At 46.4% G+C, this 24,916-nt stretch overlaps 1 protein-coding gene across 4 annotated transcripts in view; it reads right to left on the bottom strand.

The window, feature by feature from the left end:
* DCLRE1C (DNA cross-link repair 1C) overlaps positions 1 to 24,916 on the bottom strand; it is a 49,199-nt gene that overhangs the window by 6,436 nt on the left and 17,847 nt on the right. For all 4 annotated transcript variants that reach the window (XM_029616097.1, XM_029616101.1, XM_029616099.1 and 1 more), the window contains 7 exons: positions 23,607 to 23,679; positions 22,622 to 22,762; positions 22,355 to 22,456; positions 20,242 to 20,378; positions 18,286 to 18,340; positions 6,112 to 6,200; positions 5,608 to 5,708 (listed from right to left, as the gene is read on the bottom strand). In XM_029616097.1, coding sequence (XP_029471957.1) covers positions 5,608 to 5,708; positions 6,112 to 6,200; positions 18,286 to 18,340; positions 20,242 to 20,378; positions 22,355 to 22,456; positions 22,622 to 22,762; positions 23,607 to 23,679 — 698 coding nt within the window. The remainder of the gene's footprint in view (positions 1 to 5,607; positions 5,709 to 6,111; positions 6,201 to 18,285; positions 18,341 to 20,241; positions 20,379 to 22,354; positions 22,457 to 22,621; positions 22,763 to 23,606; positions 23,680 to 24,916) is intronic.

The raw sequence follows: 24,916 nt of genomic DNA, 5'->3' as shown, positions 1-24,916 counted from the left end.
ACCGCATCTCAAGAAAGATATAGCAGAATTAGAAAGATGATAAAGGGGACGGAACAGCTGCCCTATGATGAAAGACTAAAGAGGTTAGGATTCTTCAGCTTGGAGAAGAGACGGCTGAGGGGGAATATGATAGAGCTCTATAAAATAAGTAGAATGGAACGTGTAAATGTTAATCAGTTGTTTACTCTTTCAAAAAGTTCAAAGACCAGGGGACACATAATGAAGTCACTGGGTAATGCATTTACAACTAATAAGAGAACATTTTTTTTATCAATGTATATTTAAGTGCTGGAATTAGTTGTGAGGATGTGGTAAAAGCTATTACTATATTTAAAAAAAGGTTTGGACACATTCCTGGAGAAAAAGTCTATAAACCATTATTAAGGAAGAATTCCAGAATCCCACTGCTTATCCCTGGGAGGAAGGTTCAGAGGCTCTGTCGATGTCCACAGGAGTGGAAGGCTTAGTGACCGAGGTCCATGCATCAGCTGATTTTACTGCAAGTGAGACCCATGTGCTGGTGGGAATGGCTGCTCTTTCACACCAGGCATTCCATGTTACATAGCAGTCTAGATGGTGTTGTTAGAAAGTGTTTACGACGTAATTGGGTAGACTTAATCACAGCTGAATAGAACTATATCTGACGACCATAGAAAAGGGATTGTCTAGACCTGAAGAAAAATTTCAATGTTATTGTGGTCAGCTCGAAAGCAAGAAATCTGTCTAGCCATTGAGCTCCTGCCAGGTACTTGATCTGGCTTGGCTACTGTTGGAAACAGGATACTGGGCTTGATCTTCCCTTGGTCTGGCCCAGTCTGGGAAGTCTCACGTTCTTACCGCTCTCTTCTTTTCAAAGAACTTTGCCAACAAATCAGTTCAAGGCTAGAGAAGAGGAGTCTTGCTAGGAGATGTTCCTGAGGCTAGTCCCCTGGCCTCAACTAGGCCCCACAGGGACCTTGGAGCCTGACTGAGGGGCTTGCTCAACCTGCAACAAACCAGGGAGCTTGGCCCAAGTCTTCTCACCAAGAAAGGAAAGCCTTAGCAGTCCACATTTTTTTTTTCCACCAGAGAAAAGCAACTGCTACTTTAGGAGCTAAACCTCAACCAGAAAGGGCCACTGGCTGAAACCTGGGGATCCTACTGCACCAGTGCAGACCTGCTACTGTGTGCTGGAGATTGAATACTGGCAATTGCCTTGGCTACACTGTCCTAAGCACGGCCGGTGATGTCACTGAAAAACGGAGACAGAGAACACAACATCTGCTGGTGGACTGGAATAAACCCATGCACCTGGACTAGTCTAGCAGGAGGAACACGACTGTCTTTTTGCTAAAAACCAATGCTCTATGGCATTATCTCCTAGGTTGTGTGAGAGTATGTAATAGGTCAAAAAACTGGTTCTCATCACCAATTATTGGAAGATGTTCTGCTGAGGGTAACAGGATGTGTGTCATTTTATTAAATGTTGGTTTCTAACTCTATCCTGAATAGTTTATTTATTATTTATTTATTTAGGGCTTTTCTATACCGAATTTCTTGATACAGATCAAATCAATTCGGTTTACATCGAACAATAGTTTTAAACAATAACAACATAGTCAATAAACATATCAGTATGGAGCAGAGAGTGGCAGAGTCAAAAAGTTACATTATAACAAGGGCGAGCAACTGGGATAGTGAAAAGGAAGGAGGGAAAACAAAAGTATGCAAATAATAGGAATACTTTATACAGAGAGCGAGAGTGGCTAGAATAGCCAATCTCTAAGGTAACTTCTGAAGATTATGACATCTTTGTGAATTAATATGAGGCGTGACGAAATAAAGTATTAAAGTTCAATGATGCAGTTATAGTTGACTATAGCCACACCTCAACTAACAAAGTACAGCTCAGCCAAAGATGAATACATTCCAGGAGTGGAGATAACTGAGTGGCTGATGGAACTTGTTTAACTAAATGTCTAAAGCCAGGGTACATGGCAGACAGCCAGCTGCTGATTGCTTTTCTAACACTTTCTTACCTGCAAAACAATGCAGTCACTAATACATGCAAAGTAGGGTCATTGCTCTGCCACATGCTGGCGTGATAATACACTGAAACCCCAGCTTTTGAGATTTAGAAGACTCCTGGCAGTCGTTTTTAGGGAGGGTTCTGGTATATACTGCCCTCAGATGGGAGCAGGGTTTAGCAGTGCTCCAGCGAGGATCTCTTATTTGACAGTAACATCCTCCTTGGAGAACACCTCCACTCTTTTACGCCCCTGCCACAAAATTAAAGACCGTTCCTAGCAGATTGCATTGCTTGGGCTTCAGCATCAGACTGCATTCAAAATGTAAACTGACATCTCTACGCAAATTGCAGTTCAACATGTTAGAAGTGATATCAACACACTCACAAAACAAAATAGGTTTCACTGGTCAGAATTTTTCCATTTATAATATAACCACATATGCAATAACTCACATATATTGTTTGTAGGACCCACACTCAATGAGTTTGTCTGTCAAACTCATAATTAAGGTTATCTGTCCATTTAATTGTTGACTTATTTTTTAGATTTTTTTTTGTTATTTTTTGAGTTTTGTTTTCTCTCTCGAAATTTTCATAAAAGCTGACGAACTGAAGCTGACACACAGCAGTATTCAATATTCATCCCAACGCGGGTGCATCATTGCAAAAGAATCAATGGAGCAGAAAACATTTGTGATACTTTAGACACAGTCCTATGTTCCTCACAAACTAGATATACCATTGTAGATCATGTTAGAAATTGTCATATACAATCTATGGAACAATACTCATCTATAGTGTTGAAGAAAACAGTCCCGACACGATCGTGTTTCGGACCACCCGGTCCTGCTTCAGGGGAAACCACTCTTCAAAAACTGTACTCCATGTCCTGCAGAAACTCCAGTTCTACACTGTTCCATCAGCATAACTTGCTTCCGTGGCCAAATAAACATCCTTTTCTCGTGGTCTGCATTCAGTTCCGCAGTTTTGCAAAAAACATGGCAAACCCTCAGACTTTTTATCCTGGAACCGGAAGTGCATACGTCACCTCTAGTCCTCAACTAGCTCGTGACTACAAGAACTCAAAAAGCTCATTTTGAACTGTTCAAATAACAAACAGTATATTGCACAAGATCTATCTTGTATATAAGACAAACAAAGAAGCAAAGATCTTCTACAGATCATTCATAACTGCAGAGCAATGTTAGATACAAAAGCAGGTCTCATCCAGGTCCGTATGATTAATTATAACACAGGATACTGTATTCTCAGTGTGTGCAGAAGTTCTCAACTACGTCCTCTTGTCTACCAACAAGGAAGGCGGAAACAAAAATAGATGACAAACGTGTAACCTCTAAATTAACGAATACCAGTTAATTTTTTCGTTCAAACCTTGGGGACACACAGAACGAAGTTTAAAAATCCAAAAGTGCTCGCGTCCGAGACGGGACTGAATATCCCCTCCTCGAGTTTCTCCAAAACAGACCATCGTAAATCTGAAAAATTATGTTTGGCTTGCAAACAATGTTCAACCAGGGGAGCTGTGAGCTTAGAAGTCTTAATACAACTTCTATGCTCAATCAGTCTCGTACAAGAAACTTGAGGAGGGGATATTCAGTCCCGTCTCAACAGACACGAGCTTTTTTGGATTTTTAAACTTCGTGCTGTGTGTCCCCAAGGTTTGAACGAAAAAATTAACTGGTATTCGTTAATTTAGAGGTTACACGTTTGTCATCTATTTTTGTTTCCGCCTTCCTTGTTGGTAGACAAGAGGACGTAGTTGAGAACTTCTGCACACACTGAGAATACAGTATCCTGTGTTATAATTAATCATACGGACCTGGATGAGACCTGCTTTTGTATCTAACATTGCTCTGCAGTTATGAATGATCTGTAGAAGATCTTTGCTTCTTTGTTTGTCTTATATACAAGATAGATCTTGTGCAATATACTGTTTGTTATTTGAACAGTTCAAAATGAGCTTTTTGAGTTCTTGTAGTCACGAGCTAGTTGAGGACTAGAGGTGACGTATGCACTTCCGGTTCCAGGATAAAAAGTCTGAGGGTTTGCCATGTTTTTTGCAAAACTGCGGAACTGAATGCAGACCACGAGAAAAGGATGTTTATTTGGCCACGGAAGCAAGTTATGCTGATGGAACAGTGTAGAACTGGAGTTTCTGCAGGACATGGAGTACAGTTTTTGAAGAGTGGTTTCCCCTGAAGCAGGACCGGGTGGTCCGAAACACGATCGTGTCGGGACTGTTTTCTTCAACACTATAGATGAGTATTGTTCCATAGATTGTATATGACAATTTCTAACATGATCTACAATGGTATATCTAGTTTGTGAGGAACATAGGACTGTGTCTAAAGTATCACAAATGTTTTCTGCTCCATTGATTCTTTTGCAATGATGCACCCGCGTTGGGATGAATATTGCTGTGTGTCAGCTTCAGTTCGTCAGCTTTTATGAAAATTTCGAGAGAGAAAACAAAAATAAAAAATCTCAAAAAATAAAAAAAATTTAAAAAAATCTAAAAAATAAGTCAACAATTAAATAAATTAAATGGACCGATAACCTTAATTATGAGTTTGATTGACAGACAAACTCATTGAGTGTGGGTCCTACAAACAATATCGGTGAGTTATTGCATATGTGGTTATATTATAAATGGAAAGATTCTGACCAGTGAAATCTATTTTGTTTTTGTGAGTGTGTTGCACGTGTGAGGGTTTCTGGAATACATTGGATATTGGGCGTTTGTTGTGATTGAGAAGTGATATCAAGCCAGCTCAGGACTGCTGGAACATTTCAGATTGGAGTGGGGAGAAGAAAGATATTTATCACTACTCAATTACAGCATAAGAATAATAAAGTGAATTTCCTGGGGAGGTGACGCAGAGTTCAATATTTTAACCACTCACCCACCTTTCTCTAGTAATTAGAGCAGGGGGTCCACAAATGTTTCCAGGGCTGGGGCATTTTAAATCACTGTGAGGGCTGGGGAAACAGGGGGTGTGTCTGATTAGTGTGTGTGGGTAGTGCATTTCCTTCCCCCCCCCCCCGCCCCCACTCTGCTCTGCACCCCTCTCTTCCCTTCACTCACTCACCCTTCTCCATCCACCCACCCTGTAAATCATCCGTCCTCCCTGGCTGTGGCTCTCCTCATCTTAGCAAATGTGTTCCAGTTGCTCTACATCCGGCAGGCCCTAAGAAACCCCACTAGCCTTCTTTCACTGCCATGCATGAAAAATAAAAACCCTGCTCCTGCAGGCCAGATCTGACCATGGAAAAAAAAAAAAAAGCATGGTCGACTGGAAAAAGCTTCCTGGGTTGGATTAGGCTGCAAGCCTCTAACTACAGCAAGGGGAAGGATGATGGCGGAGACTTTAGTGAAACCTCTCTCTTCAAAGCCTGGTCTCCTAGTGACCTCTTGTGGCTAGGAGAGCGTTTTCTCTGAAGCAAGTCTAAGCACCATCAACTCCACCCAGCTTCAGAGGTCCCGAGGGCGGCTGCTTACCTGCCATGGGAAAGGTCGTCCTCCTGGATCTCTTCAAGGTTCCAACCCAGCTTCAGAGGTCCCGAGGGCGGCTGCTTACCTGCCATGGGAAAGGTCGTCCTCCTGGATCTCTTCAAGGTTCCAAGTGGTTTATACTTGGGCTGAAGACTCTCCGAATACGCTTTGCAGAAAGGCTTTAAACTGAAAAGTATGACGAGAGAGATTCAGAACAGGCTTTTACACTTTAATGCTCTCATGCAGGGTTTATGGAAACTGCTGGAAAGGCCTGGCTCAGGAGGAGGAGGGGCCCACCATGGAATTGCACTGCTCAGGAAGGGGACCCTGGCAGTCAGCACTTCATGCCAATGGGGAGGGGGTCTTTGGACAGGTGAGGTGCCACCTTCAGGAGACTTGAGCCGATAAGGATCCCCGAGCCACCCGAGGGTGCAAGCGTTGAGGCTCCTGAGCTTGGGAGGGAAAATCCCCACACTTAACCCCCTCTTCCCCCATCTTTGTCTCAGAATGCATTTCTACAGTAAGGTAAGTGGGGAAGTGAAAAATGAGTCAAACCCCCCCCCCCCCCCCAAAAAAACCTGTTACTTACATTTTTAACACTTCTTCCAGAGTTTTACCCATAGGTATCACGTTAGGGTGCACGTTGACAGGGTGGATATATCTTAAGAAATCCTTGATCTGAACAAAAGCAACCAACGTTTAGCAATAAGAATCACTGGGTCAAAATAAATAATTAAGCAAAGAAAAACACTCCAGAACTACAGTCAATAATGACAGCGAGAAGCCCAGCTGGCCCATCTCTTCTGCCCATCCCAGCCGCCAGCCAGAAGGATAGCGCTCCTTATCCAGGACAGCTTTGTCAGCTTTCTCCACCCTCCTGAGTAGCTGGGCATGCAGAATCCGCTTTAGCTCAGACCCAGCGGCCTTCCCATCCCGTTTCCAACCACAAGGTCTCTAATCAAAGGCTGCCACCACCAGTGTAGCTGTTATCCAAACCTCTGGCCTCTCTGGACAGCTGGCCACCATCACCCACTGCGCCAATCTGGTCAACATGAGGAGCGTATAAAGCCTACCAGACAGACCTGGCCGCATGAGCACCTGCATTTCTGCAATGACCTCTGGCTTTTACTGTTCTTACCACCGGTCAAACAGGCTCAGCTGCTAATTATCTCTGAACTGTTTTGCAGCAGAGAGACGTCTGTGCTTATGCTAGGCCTTCTTGAAGTTTGCACTGTTTTAGCCTTCACCACTCATTCCACAAGGACATTTCACATATCTGCTGCTGCTCCTCAGTGCCTCATATCATGATCCCCTGTTCCACCTTTTAGGGATTTTAGCACCTGCATCATATTAAGAGGGTTTTGCTTCTGCACTAGGCCACTTAGGTCCATTGTCTTCTCACAGGGCTCCCGCTGCAGACCCCACACCATTTTGGAAGCTCTTCTCTGAACTGGCTCCTCGCAGCCTCTCTCCAGAGACACTGCCTCCAGAAAGGCAAGGTTTTATCACTAGCCTGCACCATGGCAGGATTCCTCCCTTTTTTCTGCTAATTAAGCCTCTCCTTATGCATCCTTCTGGCTCAGGCCACTGTCTTGTCACACTAACTACCAAGAGACGATCTCCCTGAGGTGAAGAGCACATCAGAGCCTCGTGCAGGCGTTACACGGATGTATACAGCACGGACAGCTAAAGAGCTGATATTCAACAGAGCCCTGTGCAGGTGGCACGCTGATACACAAAGGAGAAATTACTAATTACCTAACAATTTCCTTTCCTGTAGTAAGAGCAGGTCAAGCCCAACAAGTGAGTTATGCACCTCTGCCAGCAGATGGAGACTGAGCTGACATCACTTTACTGTTTATTTTTTAGTTTCTGATCCACGTAAAGGCATCGCCTACTAGTTCTGAGGTAAATGTACACCGATACGATGTGCAAACGGCTGTCGGTGTATAAAAAAAATGTTAAATAAATAAATAAAATAATAAAGTGCCGCCCAGACATCAGCCCGCCAATATCATCTGGAAAAGCCAAACTGTGGACAAAACGGATTACACTTGAACATTATCACCAACCATGCATGCTCCTCAACCAACAGATACACTGAGCTCAGCCAAAAGAAGGAACATTTATTTATTTATTTATTTAAAGCTTTTCTATACCGGCATTCATGATACAATCATATCATGCCGGTTTACATATAACAAGGGGTGCAATAACTTTCTTTTAACCAGTGTCGAGGAAATAAAAAGATACAATATAACAAGGTTGTTGAAACTGGGAAGGAAGGAGACAGGGAAAGACAAGAATTATATAATCTTAACAGAGGTAGCTTATTTACAATGTGCCGTGGTGTCCCTTAATGGAAATTATTTACATTGATTTATAACATATTATTTTATAAATTATAACATAGCTAGTAAACTTAGGGCTAGAGGAGCCACTTACCAATCTTCAACAAGGAGCCGGAAGCATAGCTCACCCGAAGAAAGGCTAACCACAAATTTAAACATTGGCAGCCGAGGGCAGGTCAGCGAATGACCTTGCCCGTACTAGAGGAAAGGGAATTATCAGTAAGTAATAATGCCTCCTTCCTTGGCATTCGGACAGGTCAGTCTCAACGAGTGGGATGTACCGAAGCTAATCTCGAGAAGGGTGGGAGGCTGTCAGCGGTCCAATCAATCCCGTTTGCACAAATGCGGCGTCCTCCCTAGCCCTAACATCCAAGTGGTAATGCTTGAAGCAGGTGTGCAAAGATGACCATGCCGCCGCTCGGCAAATTTCAGCAGACGACAACAAGCGAAGTTCCGCCCATGATACCACCTGAGCTCTCGAGGAATGTGGCCTAACCTGTTTGGGCAATGCAACCTCAGCAGCCACATCGGCTGCCATAATGGCTTCCTTAACCCAGTGGGCAATCATTGCCCGCATCGCCGGTGCTCCCTGCTTACATCCACCATGGAGCACAAACAGGCGATCAGACTTCTGAACAGCCTTAGTCATCCCCAAATACTGCAGTAAATGACACTTGACGTCCAAGGAACACAAAAGGCGGTACTCAGCTTCATTTCTGTCCCTGTCCAAAGCGGGAAGGGAAATGGATTGATTCATTCCAAAATCACTTTGGGCAAAGAGGAGGGCACAGTCCGAAGTTGAACCATACGCGGAGTCATACGGAGAAAAGGCTCATGGCAGGAAAGAGTACCGATGTGCCGAACAGATTGCCACCAGAAAAAAAAACTTGCCTTCAAGGTAAGCAGCCACAAGGAAAGAGTAAGCAGTGGTCAAAGACAGATCTGCCAAAATCTGAGGATCAAATTAAGGTCCCACAGAGAGAACCGGAGGCTGCAACGGGAGGCGAAGATGTTTAACTCCCTGCAAGAAACGGGACACTTCCGGTTGGGAAGACAAATGCTCTCCGTTGACTCTCCCCCTATAACAAGCCAGGGCTGCAACTTGAATCTTCAAGGTGTTAAGGGCCAAACTCTTAACCAAACCATACTGTAAAATTCCCAAATCAAAGGAATATCCATCTTTAGTGGTTAAGTACCTCGCCCAGAGCACCAGGCCTCAAAGACCATTCAAACTCTAAAATAGGCTAGAGCAGTAGAAAATTTCTGGGCCCAAAGAAGAATGGAAATTACCGCAGGCCAAAAACCCCGCTTCAACAACTGAGCCCTTTCAATGGCCAAACACAAGACTGAATCGACCTGGATCCTTGTGCAGAATGGGCCCCTGATATAACAGATCTGTCCGAGATGGTAGCCGCAGAGAACTGCCCTCCAGAAGTCTCTGGAGATCGGCGTATCACAGCCTTCAAGCCCAATCCAGAGCCACTAGAAGGATGGTATTGGTTTGACTTGCAATCTTCTGAACCAGCCTGCCTATCAGTGGCCAGGGCAGAAACGCATTCAGAAAGAGGTCACCCCTGCACAAGAGGGTCGAAGTCCATTGCTTTTGGGTCCCGCCTGCAATTGAAGAAGCAGGGAATCTTTGCATTATTGAAGGTCGCCAACAGGTCTAGATCTGGTAGGCCACAGGATTCACCAGGAACTGAAAGATCTTGTCCACCAGCTCCCATTCTCCTGGGTCCAAGTTTCTCCTGCTGAGGAAATCTGCTCTGATATTGTGCTTTCTGGCAATGTGGTAGGCGGATATGCTTAGGAGATGCTGCTCCGTCCACACCATGAGCACATCTATCTCCTCCGACACCTGTTGACTCTTGGTTCCAGCCTGATGATTGATGTAAGCGACTGTTGTTGCATTGTCGGACATTATCCAGACCGCCCAACCTTCTAGCTACTCGGCCAACCACAGGCATGCCAACCGAACCGCTCATGCCTCCAGTCTGTTGATGTTCCATTGCCACTTTGCTGCATTCTGGCGTCCTTGCACCACCAACTCCTGACAGTGAGCCCCCCAGCCCCAGATGTTCACATCTGTCATGAGTACAAACCAATCCGGTGTTGCCAGGGAAACTCCCTTCCTGGGTTGATCCGCATGTAACCACCAGTCCAACTGGGATTTCACCTCTAACGGAAGGAGCAGCCTCAAAGCAAAGTTCTGCAACTGCAAACTCCATTGGGAGAGTAACGCACACTGAAGAGGGCACATATGTGCCCTCACCCAGGGAACCATTTCTAAAGTGGCAGCCATCAACCCCAACACCTGTAGATAAGACCACACAGTCGGACGAACAAAGTTCTCGCAGGGATCGAACTCGCAGCATCAATGTGCGGATCTGAGACGTCAGCAGAAATACTCTGCCCTGCCTTGTATCAAATCGAACCCCGAGATACTCCAGGGTCTCAAACGGCTGCAAATTGCTCTTGGCCAGATTCACCACCCAGCCTAGTTCATGTAGCAAGGAAACCACCCTGTGCGAAGTGCGAAGACTCTCTTCTAGTTTCTTGGCTTGAATCAACCAGTCGTCCAGATAAGGGTGAACCAAATGCCCCCCCCCCCTTTTTTTTTTTTTTTTTTTTTTATTATACCATACTGGGTCAGACTAAGGATCCATCAAGCCCAGCATTCTGCTTCCAACATCTGGCAAGTACCCACACATTAAACAGATCTCAAGCTACTATTCTTTATTAATAGCAGTTTATGGATTTTTCCCCTAGGAACTTATCCAAACCTTTTTTAAACCCAGTTACACTAAATGCCATAACCTCATCCTCTGGCAATGAATTCCAGTGCTTAACTATCCGCTGCCACCACCATGACCTTGGAAAAGGTCCTGGGTGCCATGGCTAGTCCAAAAGGCAAGGCCTAAAACTGGTAATGATCATCCAGGATAGCAAATCGGATGAACCGCCAATTTTCCTGCCAGATGGAAATTTCCTGATATGCCTCTGTCAGATCGAGACATGAGGTACTCCCCTGCTTGAACAGATATAATGACTGAGTGTACCGTTTCCATCCTGAAATGCGTGACACGTAGATGTCAGCTGACGCCCTTGAGATTCAGTATGGGCCAAAATGACCCTTCCTTATTTATTTTATTTAAATTCTTTTAATATACTGATGCTCAAGACTAGGTCTTATCGTACCGGTTTACAATAAACTAGGGGGAGAAAACCATTTAACACTGAAAGCGAAAGTTACATTACAACAGGGAATGTGGACCAAGGCTGTTAGAGAAAAAAAGGATAGATTAACAATTTCTAACTGGAGAGCGGTGCATGTAAGCAGAGAGTAATTGCTTACATGATAAGAATTATATACAATTTAAGCGCAGTTAGCAGAAAAGCAGTTCCTTTGTGCGGCGGAAAGAGGACGTAACGTGAGGGTAACCATACGGCTTCTTCAAGGATATGCTTGGGCGAACAGCCATGTTTTTAATTTTTTTCTGAATGTGGTATGACAATGTTCCTGGCGGAGATCTGGCGGGAGAGAATTCCAGTGATGCAGACCAGAAGTTGATAGCGCTCGTTTTCCTATGGCGTTGTGTATAGCAGATTTGTTCGGGGGAACCTGGAGGGAGTCTCTGTATGCAGATCTGGTAGGTCTTGCTGAGGAGTGTGGGTTGAGGGTATGGTGAGTTGGAGAGAGGATTGTTGAAATATGATTTTGTGAATGATGGTCAGTGTCTTGAAGAGAATTCTGTAGTGGATGGGTAGCCAGTGGAGTATTTTTTAGAATCGGTGTGATGTGGTCCATACGGCGAGAGTTTGTGAGGATCCTGGCTGCAGCGTTTTGCAGCATTTGAAGAGGTTTGGTAGCAGAGGCCGGGAGACCAAGCAGCAGCGTATTACAATAATCAATCTTTGAGAATAGTATGGCTTGAAGGACCGAGCGGTAGTCATGGAAGTGTAGGAGAGGTCCTTAACTGTTTTAGGACCTGTAGTTTGTAAAAACCTTCTTTAGTGGTGGTGTTAATGAATTTTTTAAGGTTCATTCTGGAGTCTAGGATGGCCCCAAGGTCTCTCACAATTTACTAATGGAGTATTAGTAGTGTTGGCTAGTGGGTTATCATCATTGGGGGAAATGACCATCAGTTCAGTCTTGGACGTATTGAGAACTAGGTTGAGGCTTGTGAGAAGGAGGTTAATGGCGTGCAGGCAGATATTCCAATAGTTGTCGGAAATGGGATCCTTGATGGGGATTAGGATCTGCATGTCGTCCGCATAAATGAAGTAGGTGAGGTTGAGGTTATTGAGTAGTTGGCATAGGGGGAGAAGATATATGTTGAATAGGGTCGGCGAGAGCGAGGAACCCTGGGGGAACTCCTTGCTTGGCCGCTACCGGGTGAGACTCTTTGTTGATTATTTTTTACTTTGTAATATGTGTCGCTTAGAAAGGATTTTAACCAGAGGAGTGCAGAACCTGAGATGCCTATTTCCATCAGACGGTTGATGAGGATTGTGTGGTTAACTGTGTCGAATGCTGCCGAGATGTCTAGCAGAGCTAGCAAGTATGATTGACCTTTGTCGAGGCCCATCAGGATGTTGTCCGTTAATGAGAGTAGGAGAGATTCTGTATTTCTGCGTTTCCTGAAACCGAATTGAGATGGGTATAGAATGTCGTGGGAGTCGAGGTAGTCTGTGAGTCGCGTATTAACCAGTTTTTCCATTAGCTTGGCTATGAAAGGTAGGTTGGCAATGGGGCGGAAATTTGTGGGGTTGGATGGGTCCAAGTTAGGTTTTTTTTAGTAATGGTTTCAGAGATGCTGTTTTTAAAGCATCCGGGACTGTTCTGTGAGTGTGGGAACAGTTTATGATGTCTGCCAGAGGTTTGGCGATGATGTTTGGGATTGTGAGAAGGAATTTGGTCGGGATTTGGTCTATTGGGTGCGATGACGGCTTCATTTTCTTGATGATAGATTCGATTTCCAAGGATGATGTAGGATCAAAAGATTCTAGAGACCGTTTGTGTATCGATGGGGCGTGGTTTTGGTCAGGTGGAGGCTGGGAGTTTGGAGTGGGGTTGAAAGATGTCAACGGAATAAGTAAATTTTTTATTTTGTTGTCGAAGAAAACTGCCAGCTCCAAGGATTTGTTTTGTGCTTCTTCTTCTGGGATGATAGGAGGAATAGGGGTGGTGAGTGCTGCAACATATGAAAAAAGTGTTTTTGGGTCGTATAGGAAGCCGTGTATTTTTTTGGCGTAGAAGTCCCTTTTGGTACGAAGAATGGAGGCCCTATAGTAGCTCATAGTGGTTTTGTAGGAGGCCAGAGCGGTGGAGGTGGGATCCTTCCGCCAGTGTTGTTCTTTATGTTGTAGGTCTTGTTTGAGTTTTCTTAATTCTGATGAGAACCAGGGTTTTGGGTTTTTTTGTGTCCTTCCTTCTTGGACACAACAAAATAAATGTAATAACGGCCCATATTTCACTGCGATTCGGGAACGTGAATCACCGCTTTCAGATTCACCCGCCACTGAAATGTCATTTCCATTTCTACCCTCTTCTGAGGGGAGTTGTGTGGAGAGGCCATGAAGGCATCTGGAGGAATGCAAAGAAAGTCCCAAATCACTTCTAGAACTCATTGATCTGAAGTAATCTGGACCCACCTGTGATAAAAACGGGATAGGTGACCACCTATCTCCTGCACCACCCATTGAGCCCGCAAATCTTCAACGGGACGACCGAGGGGCTCCATCTCTCGAGTCCACATCCTTTCGGGGGTGAAAGGGCAGAGACCTGCCTAAGGGACGGGATCTCTGGAAAAAAAGCCTCCCCTAAAAGGCCAAAAACGCCGATAGTCTTGAGAGTGGCCAGTCCCCAAAAAGACTGGGCAATGCGTTTCTTGTCCTCTGACAATGGAGGGACCTGGGTTTCTCCCCATTTACTTGACATTTTTTTCCAATTCACTGCCAAACAAAAGCAATCCTTTGAAGGACAATTTAGTAAGAGTGGACTTCAACATAGTATCTGCGGACCAGTTGCGCAGCCACAGCTGTCGCCTGGCGGCATTAACTGAAGAGGCCCCTTGGGCGGCTGGGCGTACCAAGTCGCAGCCCACATCAACCAAGAAGGCGATTCCCAGTTCTATTATAAGTCCAAGATCAGACCCAGAGCCACCAGATTCTTGACAACTATGTAATGTAGTCTGAGCTACCAAGGTGCAACAAGAAGCAATTTGCAAGTTCATTGTCACTGCCTGAAAGGCTTGCTTTAGGATAGCCTCAATCCTGCTATCCTGAGCATCCTTCAGTGCCTCACCTACCTCTACCAGGATGGTTGTATGTTTTGTGACAGAACACACCAAGGTATCTACCCTAGGGACACACAACTACTCTCTGGCCTGTCGATCCACGGGTTATAAACCCGCCAAGACTCATACCCCTTTAAAAGATGCCTCTGGCGGACTCCTTTCCAGATCAATCAACTCCTGGATTGCATCCAGGAGGGGAAAGAAACAAGAAGCCATTGACATTGGCTCCTTTGCCTCCCTCCCACACCCTCACCTGTATATAGTATACTATCTCTGTTCTCCCCCCCCTTTATTTTCCTATCCCCAGTTTTTGCTCCCTCATTATAATGTAACTTTATGCTTCATCAAATTTTGTCTTTTGTTAATTGGTTATGGTTAACTGCTTAGTTCGATGTAAACAGAGTTGATTTGATTTGTATCAAGAAAGTCGGTATATAAAAGCCATAAATAAATAAATAAAGAAGTCTTGCACCAGGTGACCAAAATAGGATACCTAAGCTGGACGCACAAGATGTATGTTCAGAAGGAAGAACGCCCAAACTGGACGCAGAGACGAGAACAGACACACACATGGATACGCCAATGGCCTGCAGCAAAAACGTGTGAAGCTACCCTACGGCCTACCAAGCGTTAAAATGGGAGAAGCCTGGGAGCAGGGCCTAGCCAAACGTCTGCTCAACCCGCAGTGCCTGCGCTACCTCCTCACCTTACAGAACTCCCCAGACGCCTGAGCGGGGCAAGCCTGGGAGCAGGGCCTAGCCAAACGTCTGCTCAACCCGCAGTGCCTGCACTACCTCCTCACCTTACAGAATTCTCCAGAGACCTGAGCGGGACAGCCAAACGCTGAGGAAACCGACCCTTCTCCTGCCGTCCCTGCACTACCTCCTCACCTTACAGAACTCCCCAGAGACCTGAGCGGGACAGCAGAACGCCGAGGAAACAGACCCTTCTCCTGCCATCCCTGCACTCCCTCCTCACCTCACAGAACTCCCCAGAGACCTGAGCGGGACAGCAGAACGCAGAGGAAACAGACCCTTCTCCTGCATTCCCTGCACTCCCTCCTCACCTCACAGAACTCCCCAGAGACCTGAGCGGGACAGCAGAACGCAGAGGAAACAGACCCTTCTCCTGCCGTCCCTGCACTACCTCCTCACCTCTCAGAACTCCCCAGAGACCTGAGCGGGACAGCAGAACGCAGAGGAAACAGACCCTTCTCCTGCCGTCCCTGCACTACCTCACCTCACAGAACTCCCCAGAGACCTGAGCGGGACAGCAGAACGCAGAGGAAACAGACCCTTCTCCTGCATTCCCTGCACTACCTCACCTCACAGGACTCCCCAGAGACCTGAGCGGGACAGCAGAACGCAGAGGAAACAGACCCTTCTCCTGCCGTCCCTGCACTACCTCACCTCACATAACTCCCCAGAGACCTGAGCGGGACAGCAGAACGCAGAGGAAACAGACCCTTCTCCTGCCGTCCCTGCACTACCTCACCTCACAGGACTCCCCAGAGACCTGAGCGGGACAGCAGAACGCAGAGGAAACAGACCCTTCTCCTGCCATCCCTGCACTACCTCCTCACCTTACAGAACTCCCCAGAGACCTGAGCGGGACAGCAGAACGCCGAGGAAACAGACCCTTCTCCTGCCGTCCCTGCGCTACCTCCTCACCTTACAGAACTCCCCAGAGACCCGAGCGGGACAAGCCTGGGAGCAAGGCCTAGCCAAACGTCTGCTCAACCCGCAGTGCCTGCGCTACCTCCTCAACTTACAGAACTCTCCAGAGACCTGAGCGGGACAGCCAAACGCTGAGGAAACCGACCCTTCTCCTGCCGTCCCTGCACTACCTCCTCACCTTACAGAACTCCCCAGAGACCTGAGCGGGACAGCAGAACGCAGAGGAAACAGACCCTTCTCCTGCCGTCCCTGCACTACCTCACCGGACTCCCCAGAGACCTGAGCGGGACAGCAGAATGTCTGCTCAACCCGCAGTGCCTGCGCTACCTCCTCAACTTACAGAACTCTCCAGAGACCTGAGCGGGACAGCCAAACGCTGAGGAAACAGACCCTTCTCCTGCCGTCCCTGCGCTACCTCACCTCACAGAACTCTCCAGAGACCTGAGCGGGACAGCCAAACGCTGAGGAAACAGACCTTTTTCTCCTGCTTTTTTCCTTTTTGCTGGGGTTTTTTTTTTTTTGTTTTGTTTTTTTTTAAAGTAAAACACTTTTTACATGAGCTCAGCCCTCCGTGGCTGAGAGCAGGAATGGGTCCTGGCTATGGGGGGAAAGGGCTAAAACCTTCACCACAGAGCTCCTCTCAGCCTGCCACTGCTAATTCGAATTTAGGTCCACGCCAGTCAAGGCTACCGGACCGAGGGCACTCCCTGAGGGAGGGACCGCACGGTGTCACCCAAACATCTCATCTGCCTGATATCTCCTTTCCAACCTTTTTTTTTTTTTTACCCACAGGAAATCCCCTGAAGGGAAATACAATCCACCATCTTCTGGAGACACAGTATGGACTTACTTGCTTCTATGCATGTATTACTGTAACCCGCCCCGAACTTTGGAGGTGACTGGCTGAAAATAATTTTAAATAAATAAAAATAAAATAAATCCTGGCGGGCTGATATCGGGGCGAGACTATATGGGCGTGACGTCAGCTTTTGCTCTGTCTCCATCTGCTGGCAGTGGTGCATAACCAACTCGTTGGGAGTGACCTGCCCGAACACAGAGGAAGCATGAATACAGCACGGACAGCTGAGGAACAGATCTTCATCAGAGCCCCATGCAGGCATCACACTGATACACATAAAGCATGAATACAGCTAGAGAGGTGAAGAGCAGATCTTCATCAGAGCCCCATGCAGGCATCACACGGATACACATAAAGCATGAATACAGCACAGACAGCTGAAGAGCAGATCTTCATCAGAGCCTCATGCAGATGTCACATGGATACACATAAAGCATGAATACAGCACAGACAGCTGAAGAGCAGATCTTCATCAGAGCCCCATGCAGGCGTCACACTGATACACATAAAGCATGAATACAGCACAGACAGCTGAAGAGCAGATCTTCATCAGAGCCTCATGCAGGCATCACACTGATACACATAAAGCATGAATACAGTTATAGGAGATGGAAGTGGGGACTCTGTCACAGGACATTTTTTTTTTTAAAAAACAGGATATATCCTTAAAAAAGTGCACATCTGTAATATTACATATGAAAACTGTAAAGAGATGTTAGGACTGGAAGTCATGGCATAGATTAATTAATATTCTGATGATTTCAGGCTGTGCTGCTTTCAAAGTGAAAGCAATGAAGGAGAAACATGCGACTTTTCCTCCGTTTAATGTGTTAAAGCCAGACACTTCCTCTCTCGCTTAACCACAGGAGAGGCGTTAAACCACAGCCCGTTCAGTGAGAAGCTCAAACAGATTTAGGAATATTAACTATCATTTCCTTCAGCTTGTTCGCATGTCTTCTATTAGCTTTTGTACATATAAGTAGGCTGTAAAATTCAAAGGATGATAGCGGTCATGCTGCTTAATTTGAGCAGAACATGTTCCTCTAGCGTTGCTTAGAATTAGCGCAGCCAATAGAGAGGGGACAGTTTTCTCCTTTTTAAAGGCCAAACTGGTTTCCATGGACGCGTATCTGCGTTTCCCAGAACCTCACCGCCCTTCCACAACCTCAGTCTGTCCGGGCACCCTGATGCAGCAAAGAAATACTGGAAATAAACGGCTTTGGTTAGGTGCCGAGACGGAGGCTGCTTTTGAATTTGGGCGTGCTTGGGACAGATGTGGAGGCCAGTGGTGGGGGAAAATGGCGAGAGGGTAAGTAAAAGACATGGCACATGGGAATTTTATGGCCATCGTTCCAAAGTGGACAAACCTCAACTCAGCCTACTGGATGGGCCATTTGGTCTTAATCTCCTCTCATTTACAATGTCTAAGAATTACTATTCCTGAGCTCTTCAGTCTCTTCTCTCTGACAATCTTGAAAGCACCCATAGGCCATTTTAATCTGGCTCCTGTCCGCTGCCTGTTCTGGAGGTGTTTGAAGCACAGCAGTACAGGGCGTACGAGTGGAAGGTTATACCTACCTCACTATAGGAGGAATGGAATGAAAAGCAGGCTCTGTAGGAACTCTCTCCAGTCCTTAAAGTCAAAACAAAGGGGGGATTACATTAGTCTATTCACTCAGCTGCTACAGGAAGCAAATGAGGTTATAGTAACATTTAGCAGAGAAACCAAGTTATTCCGTGAAAACCCATTTATTCAGCGATGCAGCTGCTGGCCTCAAAACCACATCTGCAAACCCGGTGGCTATAAACGAAACTGTGCCCAACTGGAAGTGCCAGCTTTAAAGAGGACTCTAATGGTTCCTGGCTGCTGCAGGACGCATACCTGGAGATTCCTCCACGACCAACCACACTAACTTACAACGCGGCATTTCCCAAACTCTTTTAAGCCCAAGGAACGCCAACTTTAACAAAAAATGTTGTGCAGCACAACAACCTCCACGAAGCAAGCAATGTGGACAGGAGAGGACTCGTGCTCAAAAGCAGAGCTAGGAAAGCCCCACCAGGCTCTCTTCCAAAAGTTAAAACAAGAAGGGAGAGGTGGGATGCATCATGATGGACCTCCAGGGAGCGAGCAGCCAGCTCAGCGAGCGTTCCCTCAGCTGCCGCACATGCGGAGTAAGTCCCATCCGGTCTCTCCCTCTCACTCAGGCTGGGGAAAGGGGAAGAGGAGGTGATGCAATGTGTAGCTATCCCTGTCCTGCATGCTGCCTGTTAATTACCACACTCCGCGCTTTCAGAAAGCAGCTCCTCCATGTTTGAGTCACCCTGGGGTCCATTGTTGCTACAAGGTGCAGGCTTACATCTGAGGCACATGTTGTTATAAAGGTATGAACACCTAGGCTAAAACGCAAACCAACCACTCCAGCTCCTGAATATTTTTCTTGGTGTAACATTTGTTACATCACGGGCAGAGAATGACTATAAAGAGATGTAAAGCTGGATACATTTTTACTGAATAAATTCAATATAATAACCATGGCAATGTTTGTTACAGTTTTCATCCTGTACTAAACCTTACAATAGTTATTTATTTATTTATTTAAGTTTTTCTATACCGGCATTCGCGATAAATATCGCATCATGTCGGTTTACAATTAACAAGTGGATAGGGAACAAAGTCAAAAAATAACATTTAGTAATAAATAATAATAATAATAGTAGTAAAAAACATAAAACAAGCGAAGGCTAAGGAATGCAGTTACAATAAAACTAGGGAATAAAGTAACTTGGATCGGTTCTTCTCTGTTTTGTTTTTTTTAAGGTACAGGACTGCAGGGTTTGCACCTCCTCCATCTGCTGGAGACAGAGAAATACTGAGGAGCTGCAGGTGGCACCAGGGCTTATCAAGCAGTGTCAGTGAGACTCTGTCTCCATCTGCTGGCAGGGATGCATAAACTCAGGAGTCTGGACCGATCCAGATACGTACAGGGAACTGCTGGAGACAGAGAAATACTGAGGAGCTGCAGGTGGCACACTGGGTTAAGAGGCGGTGCCTGTGAAACTCTCTCTGTCTCCATCTGCTGGAAGGGAGGCAAAACCCAGGAGTCTGGACTGATCTGGGTACGTACAGGGAATGCCCCTCAGATTTCACACTCTGGTTCCTGCAGAAGGTCCCTGGTGCAATCCCCCTCGCCGAGGTCAGCATTCAGGGGCCTAGGGACCAGAGATAGGGCTCCAAAAGGGTCGCTGCAATGGGCAGGAGAGGAGCTTAGAGGCGAGTTACATAGGGGCTTACGATCTGCAATGTTTCCAGAGGTAACGGGAGGGGGAGCAGGATTTCTTCCCTGGTTTTTGGCCCGCTGCTCTAATCGCTTGACCCTCCCGCCATTCGGGAAAAAAACCTCGCAGGTAGCGCAAATGAAGACGCGCGATGCCAGAAGTCAGCCCTAGTTCTGATTTGGCTGGAAAGCCAAAGGAGGGAGGGCAAGAAAAGAAAAAGTAGAAGCCTCTTGCTAGTAAGAAGGGGGAGCTTACCTCACTATGACATTGGTTTTCTTGGTCCTCTCCCCAAACCACATGGTGGACGGTTTGATACTGATGACGCGCAGCGGGGCGCCGTTCCCCGCGAGCATCCCACAGGGCACCCTGTTCCCTCGCAGGTACTCGTCATCCTAAGAAAAAGCATCCGAGCATCCATCAGCGACTTCGGCCTGAGCGGGTGTGGAAAGGGCCCGTTCCAAACCCCGACTTGCACTGACCCCCCCACGAGATGTTTGGAAAAGCTTTGCCGAATCAAACGACTACCTTACGCTCTCTTCAGAAACCCCTTTGAATTTCTCTCTCTATTTCTCGCACTCGTGGGATTTTCAAAAAACGTGAATTCACAGATGTAAGTATTTGGCCGTAAAGGCAAGCAAAAGAGTCAACTCTCTTGCTTGCCTTTACGGCCATTGTTGAACCTCTGAAGTCCCGCCTCCTCTTATTAAGCCACAATTTGTATTTGAACAAAAGAAGTCATGAAAAAAATAAACAAGACAGGTGGTGGGAGGGGAGTGGATCTGTGGGTTTAAAATTGTGAAATATGTTAACCATGTAATGCGAAGGCCAGTTTATATAACTTGAGGTGCAATTCTATGCAATTTTGTGATAACATTGTTTACATATTTGTATCTCTATTTGTTGCTAATAAAAACTACTTAAAAAAAAAACAAACAAACAAACAGGTGAAAGAAATGCCCAGTTACTCAGCTAGCAGAGTTTGTATGGACCCGACAGGATCTCGTGCACGTGAACAGAGGGGCAGCACACGCAGATATTGCTTCGTCCAGCAACAGACGGCTGTTCAGCTTTTCCGGGAAGCACGCACACCAATTTCCAGCGAACGTGACAAGCACCTCCTCCAGTACATCACACACGTTTTACTACAAAAGTTATTGCTAAATTACTTTCTGAATATCTAATACATTTGGATCTTTCCTGTAAATTTATTTAAAACTGTTTATGAACTACTTCCCTGGTTATAAAAACAACTGCCCAAAGTGGACCCTAAATCAATAAAATCGTACATAATAAAAGCAATACAAGAAAAGCCGAAAAAAAAGATGAAAGAAAGCAGAACCCCACTGCCATTGCCTCACAGATCTTCACCATCCCATACCTGGCACACAAAAGTCCATGCAACAATCTACCCCCAGTATCGCACTGGGACAGATAGTACAAGTACTCCTACCATCTACCCCCAGTATCGCTCTGGGACAGATAGTACAAGCCTCCACCATCTACCCCCAGTATCGCACTGGGACAGATAGTACAAGTACTCCTACCATCTACCCCCAGTATCGCTCTGGGACAGATAGTACAAGTACTCCTACCATCTACCCCCAGTATCGCTCTGGGACAGATAGTGCAAGCCTCCACCATCTACCCCCAGTATCGCACTGGGACAGATAGTACAAGTACTCCTACCATCTACCCCCAGTATCGCTCTGGGACAGATAGTGCAAGCCTCCATCTACCCCCAGTATCGCACTGGGACAGATAGTACAAGCCTCCACCATCTACCCCCAGTATCGCACTGGGACAGATAGTACAAGTACTCCTACCATCTACCCCCAGTATCGCTCTGGGACAGATAGTACAAGTACTCCTACCATCTACCCCCAGTATCGCTCTGGGACAGATAGTGCAAGCCTCCACCATCTACCCCCAGTATCGCACTGGGACAGATAGTACAAGTACTCCTACCATCTACCCCCAGTATCGCTCTGGGACAGATAGTGCAAGCCTCCATCTACCCCCAGTATCGCACTGGGACAGATAGTACAAGCCTCCACCATCTACCCCCAGTATCGCACTGGGACAGATAGTACAAGCCTCCACCATCTACCCCCAGTATCGCACTGGGACAGATAGTACAAGTACTCCTACCATCTACCCCCAGTATCGCTCTGGGACAGATAGTACAAGCCTCCACCATCTACCCCCAGTATCGCACTGGGACAGATAGTACAAGCCTCCACCATCTACCCCCAGTATCGCACTGGGACAGATAGTACAAGCCTCCGCCATCCATACTCCTACCCCTAATAACTGAGACGTACAAAACCCTTGTTTTAAAGTGAGAATCTAGTACAGAAGCAGTACCTGCCTTTGGATGTCGACACGCGTGTATCTGTGTGTTCCGCTCCGCGGTTACATGGCAGAGGATTTCAGGCATGTTCCTGAACATGTCCAGCTTGTTGACGTGTACCTACAGGAAGCACACGATGGTCAACGAAGAAAAGCTCAGGTTTAGCTTGGCGTCTCTCTAATCTGGCTTTCTCGGAGGATTCTGCGGTTATTTGCAGTTCTCTCCTCCTGCAGCATCGGGACCCTCGCTAGGTGGGGCACACAGAGGCATCAGTAAAACCGTTACCTTGAATCCAAGCTCCTCACTGAGATTGGTGAATAAATACTCGTAGCCATAAGCGGCTTTGCAGTTCAGCCACACAACGTGATATGGGCTGAGAGTGATCCAGCTGCGCACCAGCTCCAGTATTCCAATCAGACACTGCTCCTAAACAAACCAGCACAAAGGACAACATGAGAGGGCACCTTCAGAAGAAACTCCCATCCATGCAGCTCAGTAACAGCAGGAAGTGAGGCACACAGGCAGCAGCCTGGCTTTGGGAAAGCTTTGCAACACAGATTTAGCATGGGGTACTGGGAGTCTTCCATTACATACGGTGCCACCCCACATGAGGAAGTTCATTTATAGGGAACAATGAATTTGGCCAAGGAGCTTCCCTTGGTGAAGGGGCCTTGGCTGCTTAATAACTAGGCCTTACGAGAACTGGATGAGAGCAGAGGTGACTTGCTCAGACGGTCGACGTGATAAGCACTAGCAGTAGCGCTACAGAAATGCTGGCATTCCAGGAGCCCTCCCCTACTGTATGTCGCAGGACATGGAGAGTCCAACTCCCTAAACCCCAGCCTCCGCTGAACGTGGAAACAGGACATCCTACAGTCCCTTTCCTTCAGTACCTAACCGCGACATGGCTTATTATCCTGGAAAGCATTGCCAAAAATCAAGCTCCTGCATCCTTTTCCTACTTCCCCCCAGTCCTGGGGCCTTTTTTCTAAACAGAAACCTTGGAATGCTGCTGGGAGGGGGACATTTTAAATCAAATTATATAAAAGCATACATTTCTGTGGCTAACCGTCCGTCATCATCAATTCTGTGCCTGTCAGTTGTTTTAAACAAACGATTTCAGCGCTATATCAAGGACGAGTGCAGTACAGGGCCCTGAGGGTGATGAGGAGGGCCTGTGAAGTATTTGGGGAAAGAGAGGTGGACGTGTGAGGGGTGGGTATGGAAAGGGAGGACCCTGTCTATCTGTTCTTAGGCAAGAGGCACTTACCCTGCTTGGGATTTGGTAAAATTTGGGATCACAGAAAGTTGTGTCTAAATAAACACTTTCAATCTCTTTCACTCTGTAACAGAAAACGAGGTCGGATGAGTCCGGGTAGGCATTCGTATTTAATCTGCTAATAAATCTGAATTCATTTCATCCAAGCAAGATGAAAATAACTTTGCACACAGCAGCATCGTCCTCCTTGGGGTGCAGGGCCTAGCGGCACAATTCCCAATTCTAGTCCAGCCAGGACCCACTATTAGTTGTTTTTTTTAATAATGCCCTGTTTTAGCGTATCCACATTAAGAGTTGTTTTTAGGATTGTGGTGTGCTGTATCCCTACTTGAAGAATGGAAACAGCAGAATTCAAATTTTCATTTAAAATAAATGGGTACATGGGGAAAACAAAACAATAGCCTGTCTAAGGCCACAGGCTGTCCGTGTGAGTTAACCGGATGATCAAGGTAAATAACCAGGCTGCACCACTGAATGTATCCGGTTAAATGCAAAGTTAGCCAGCTAAATTTAGGACAAGCCTTTCCTTATCGTCCCAGAATCATGGGGTTTTTCTCCCCTACCAGCAGATGGAGACAAAGGAAAAGCTCTTATTGTACATTAGACTCTCAATATTTCTCTGGCTCCGGCAGAGGTGCAAAACCTGCAGCCGGAGACATTGTGCGTTTCCTAAAAGGGGTGAAGCATTTGCATCTTCCACAGAGCCTTCATTTGATCCAAAGGACGTCATGTAAACCGCCTTTTCAGCCATTGCAGAGTGAGCTCACTTTGAAAGTTGTCTTTTTGCTGGCGATCTGTTCCTCGAGTGTATTTCAGAGCTGCGAGCGTGTCACGTAGAGACCCTTTCCTTCCGTTTGCTGAAGCTGGGGTTCCATCTTTCTTCCCGACGGTTGTCTCTGCTTTCCATTTAAGTCAGACTACGCCTTCCTCCGGGGTCATAGTGTTCTCCTCTCCGCATGCCTGGAAGCTTCACTTGTTGGATGCATGCAGGGTCCCTCTTACCAACAACTTTTTTTGGAGGATGGATCATTATTTGTGCTCTTTGCAGGACGTAACAAAGGGGAGAAGGCATTGAAAGCAACCATCTCCTGTTGGATAAAGGAGGCCACTGCTTCGGCTTATATAAGCAAAGGAATCCCATTCCTGAGGGACAGTGGGCTCGTTCCACCTGGGCACAAGCTGCCTGTCAGCTGGTGTTGCCACATAAGATTTGCTGAACAAGGACACGGTCTTCATTGCACACTTTTACCAAGTATCATTGGCTGGATGTTCAGGCGCCGCACTCAGCTTGTTTTGGAGAG

Source organism: Rhinatrema bivittatum, chromosome 9 (assembly GCF_901001135.1).
Source record: "Rhinatrema bivittatum chromosome 9, aRhiBiv1.1, whole genome shotgun sequence".
Classification (NCBI taxonomy): Eukaryota; Metazoa; Chordata; class Amphibia; order Gymnophiona; family Rhinatrematidae; genus Rhinatrema; species Rhinatrema bivittatum.
The sequence above is the reverse complement of the archived record's forward strand: the minus strand, read 5'-3'. Positions and strand labels throughout refer to the sequence as shown.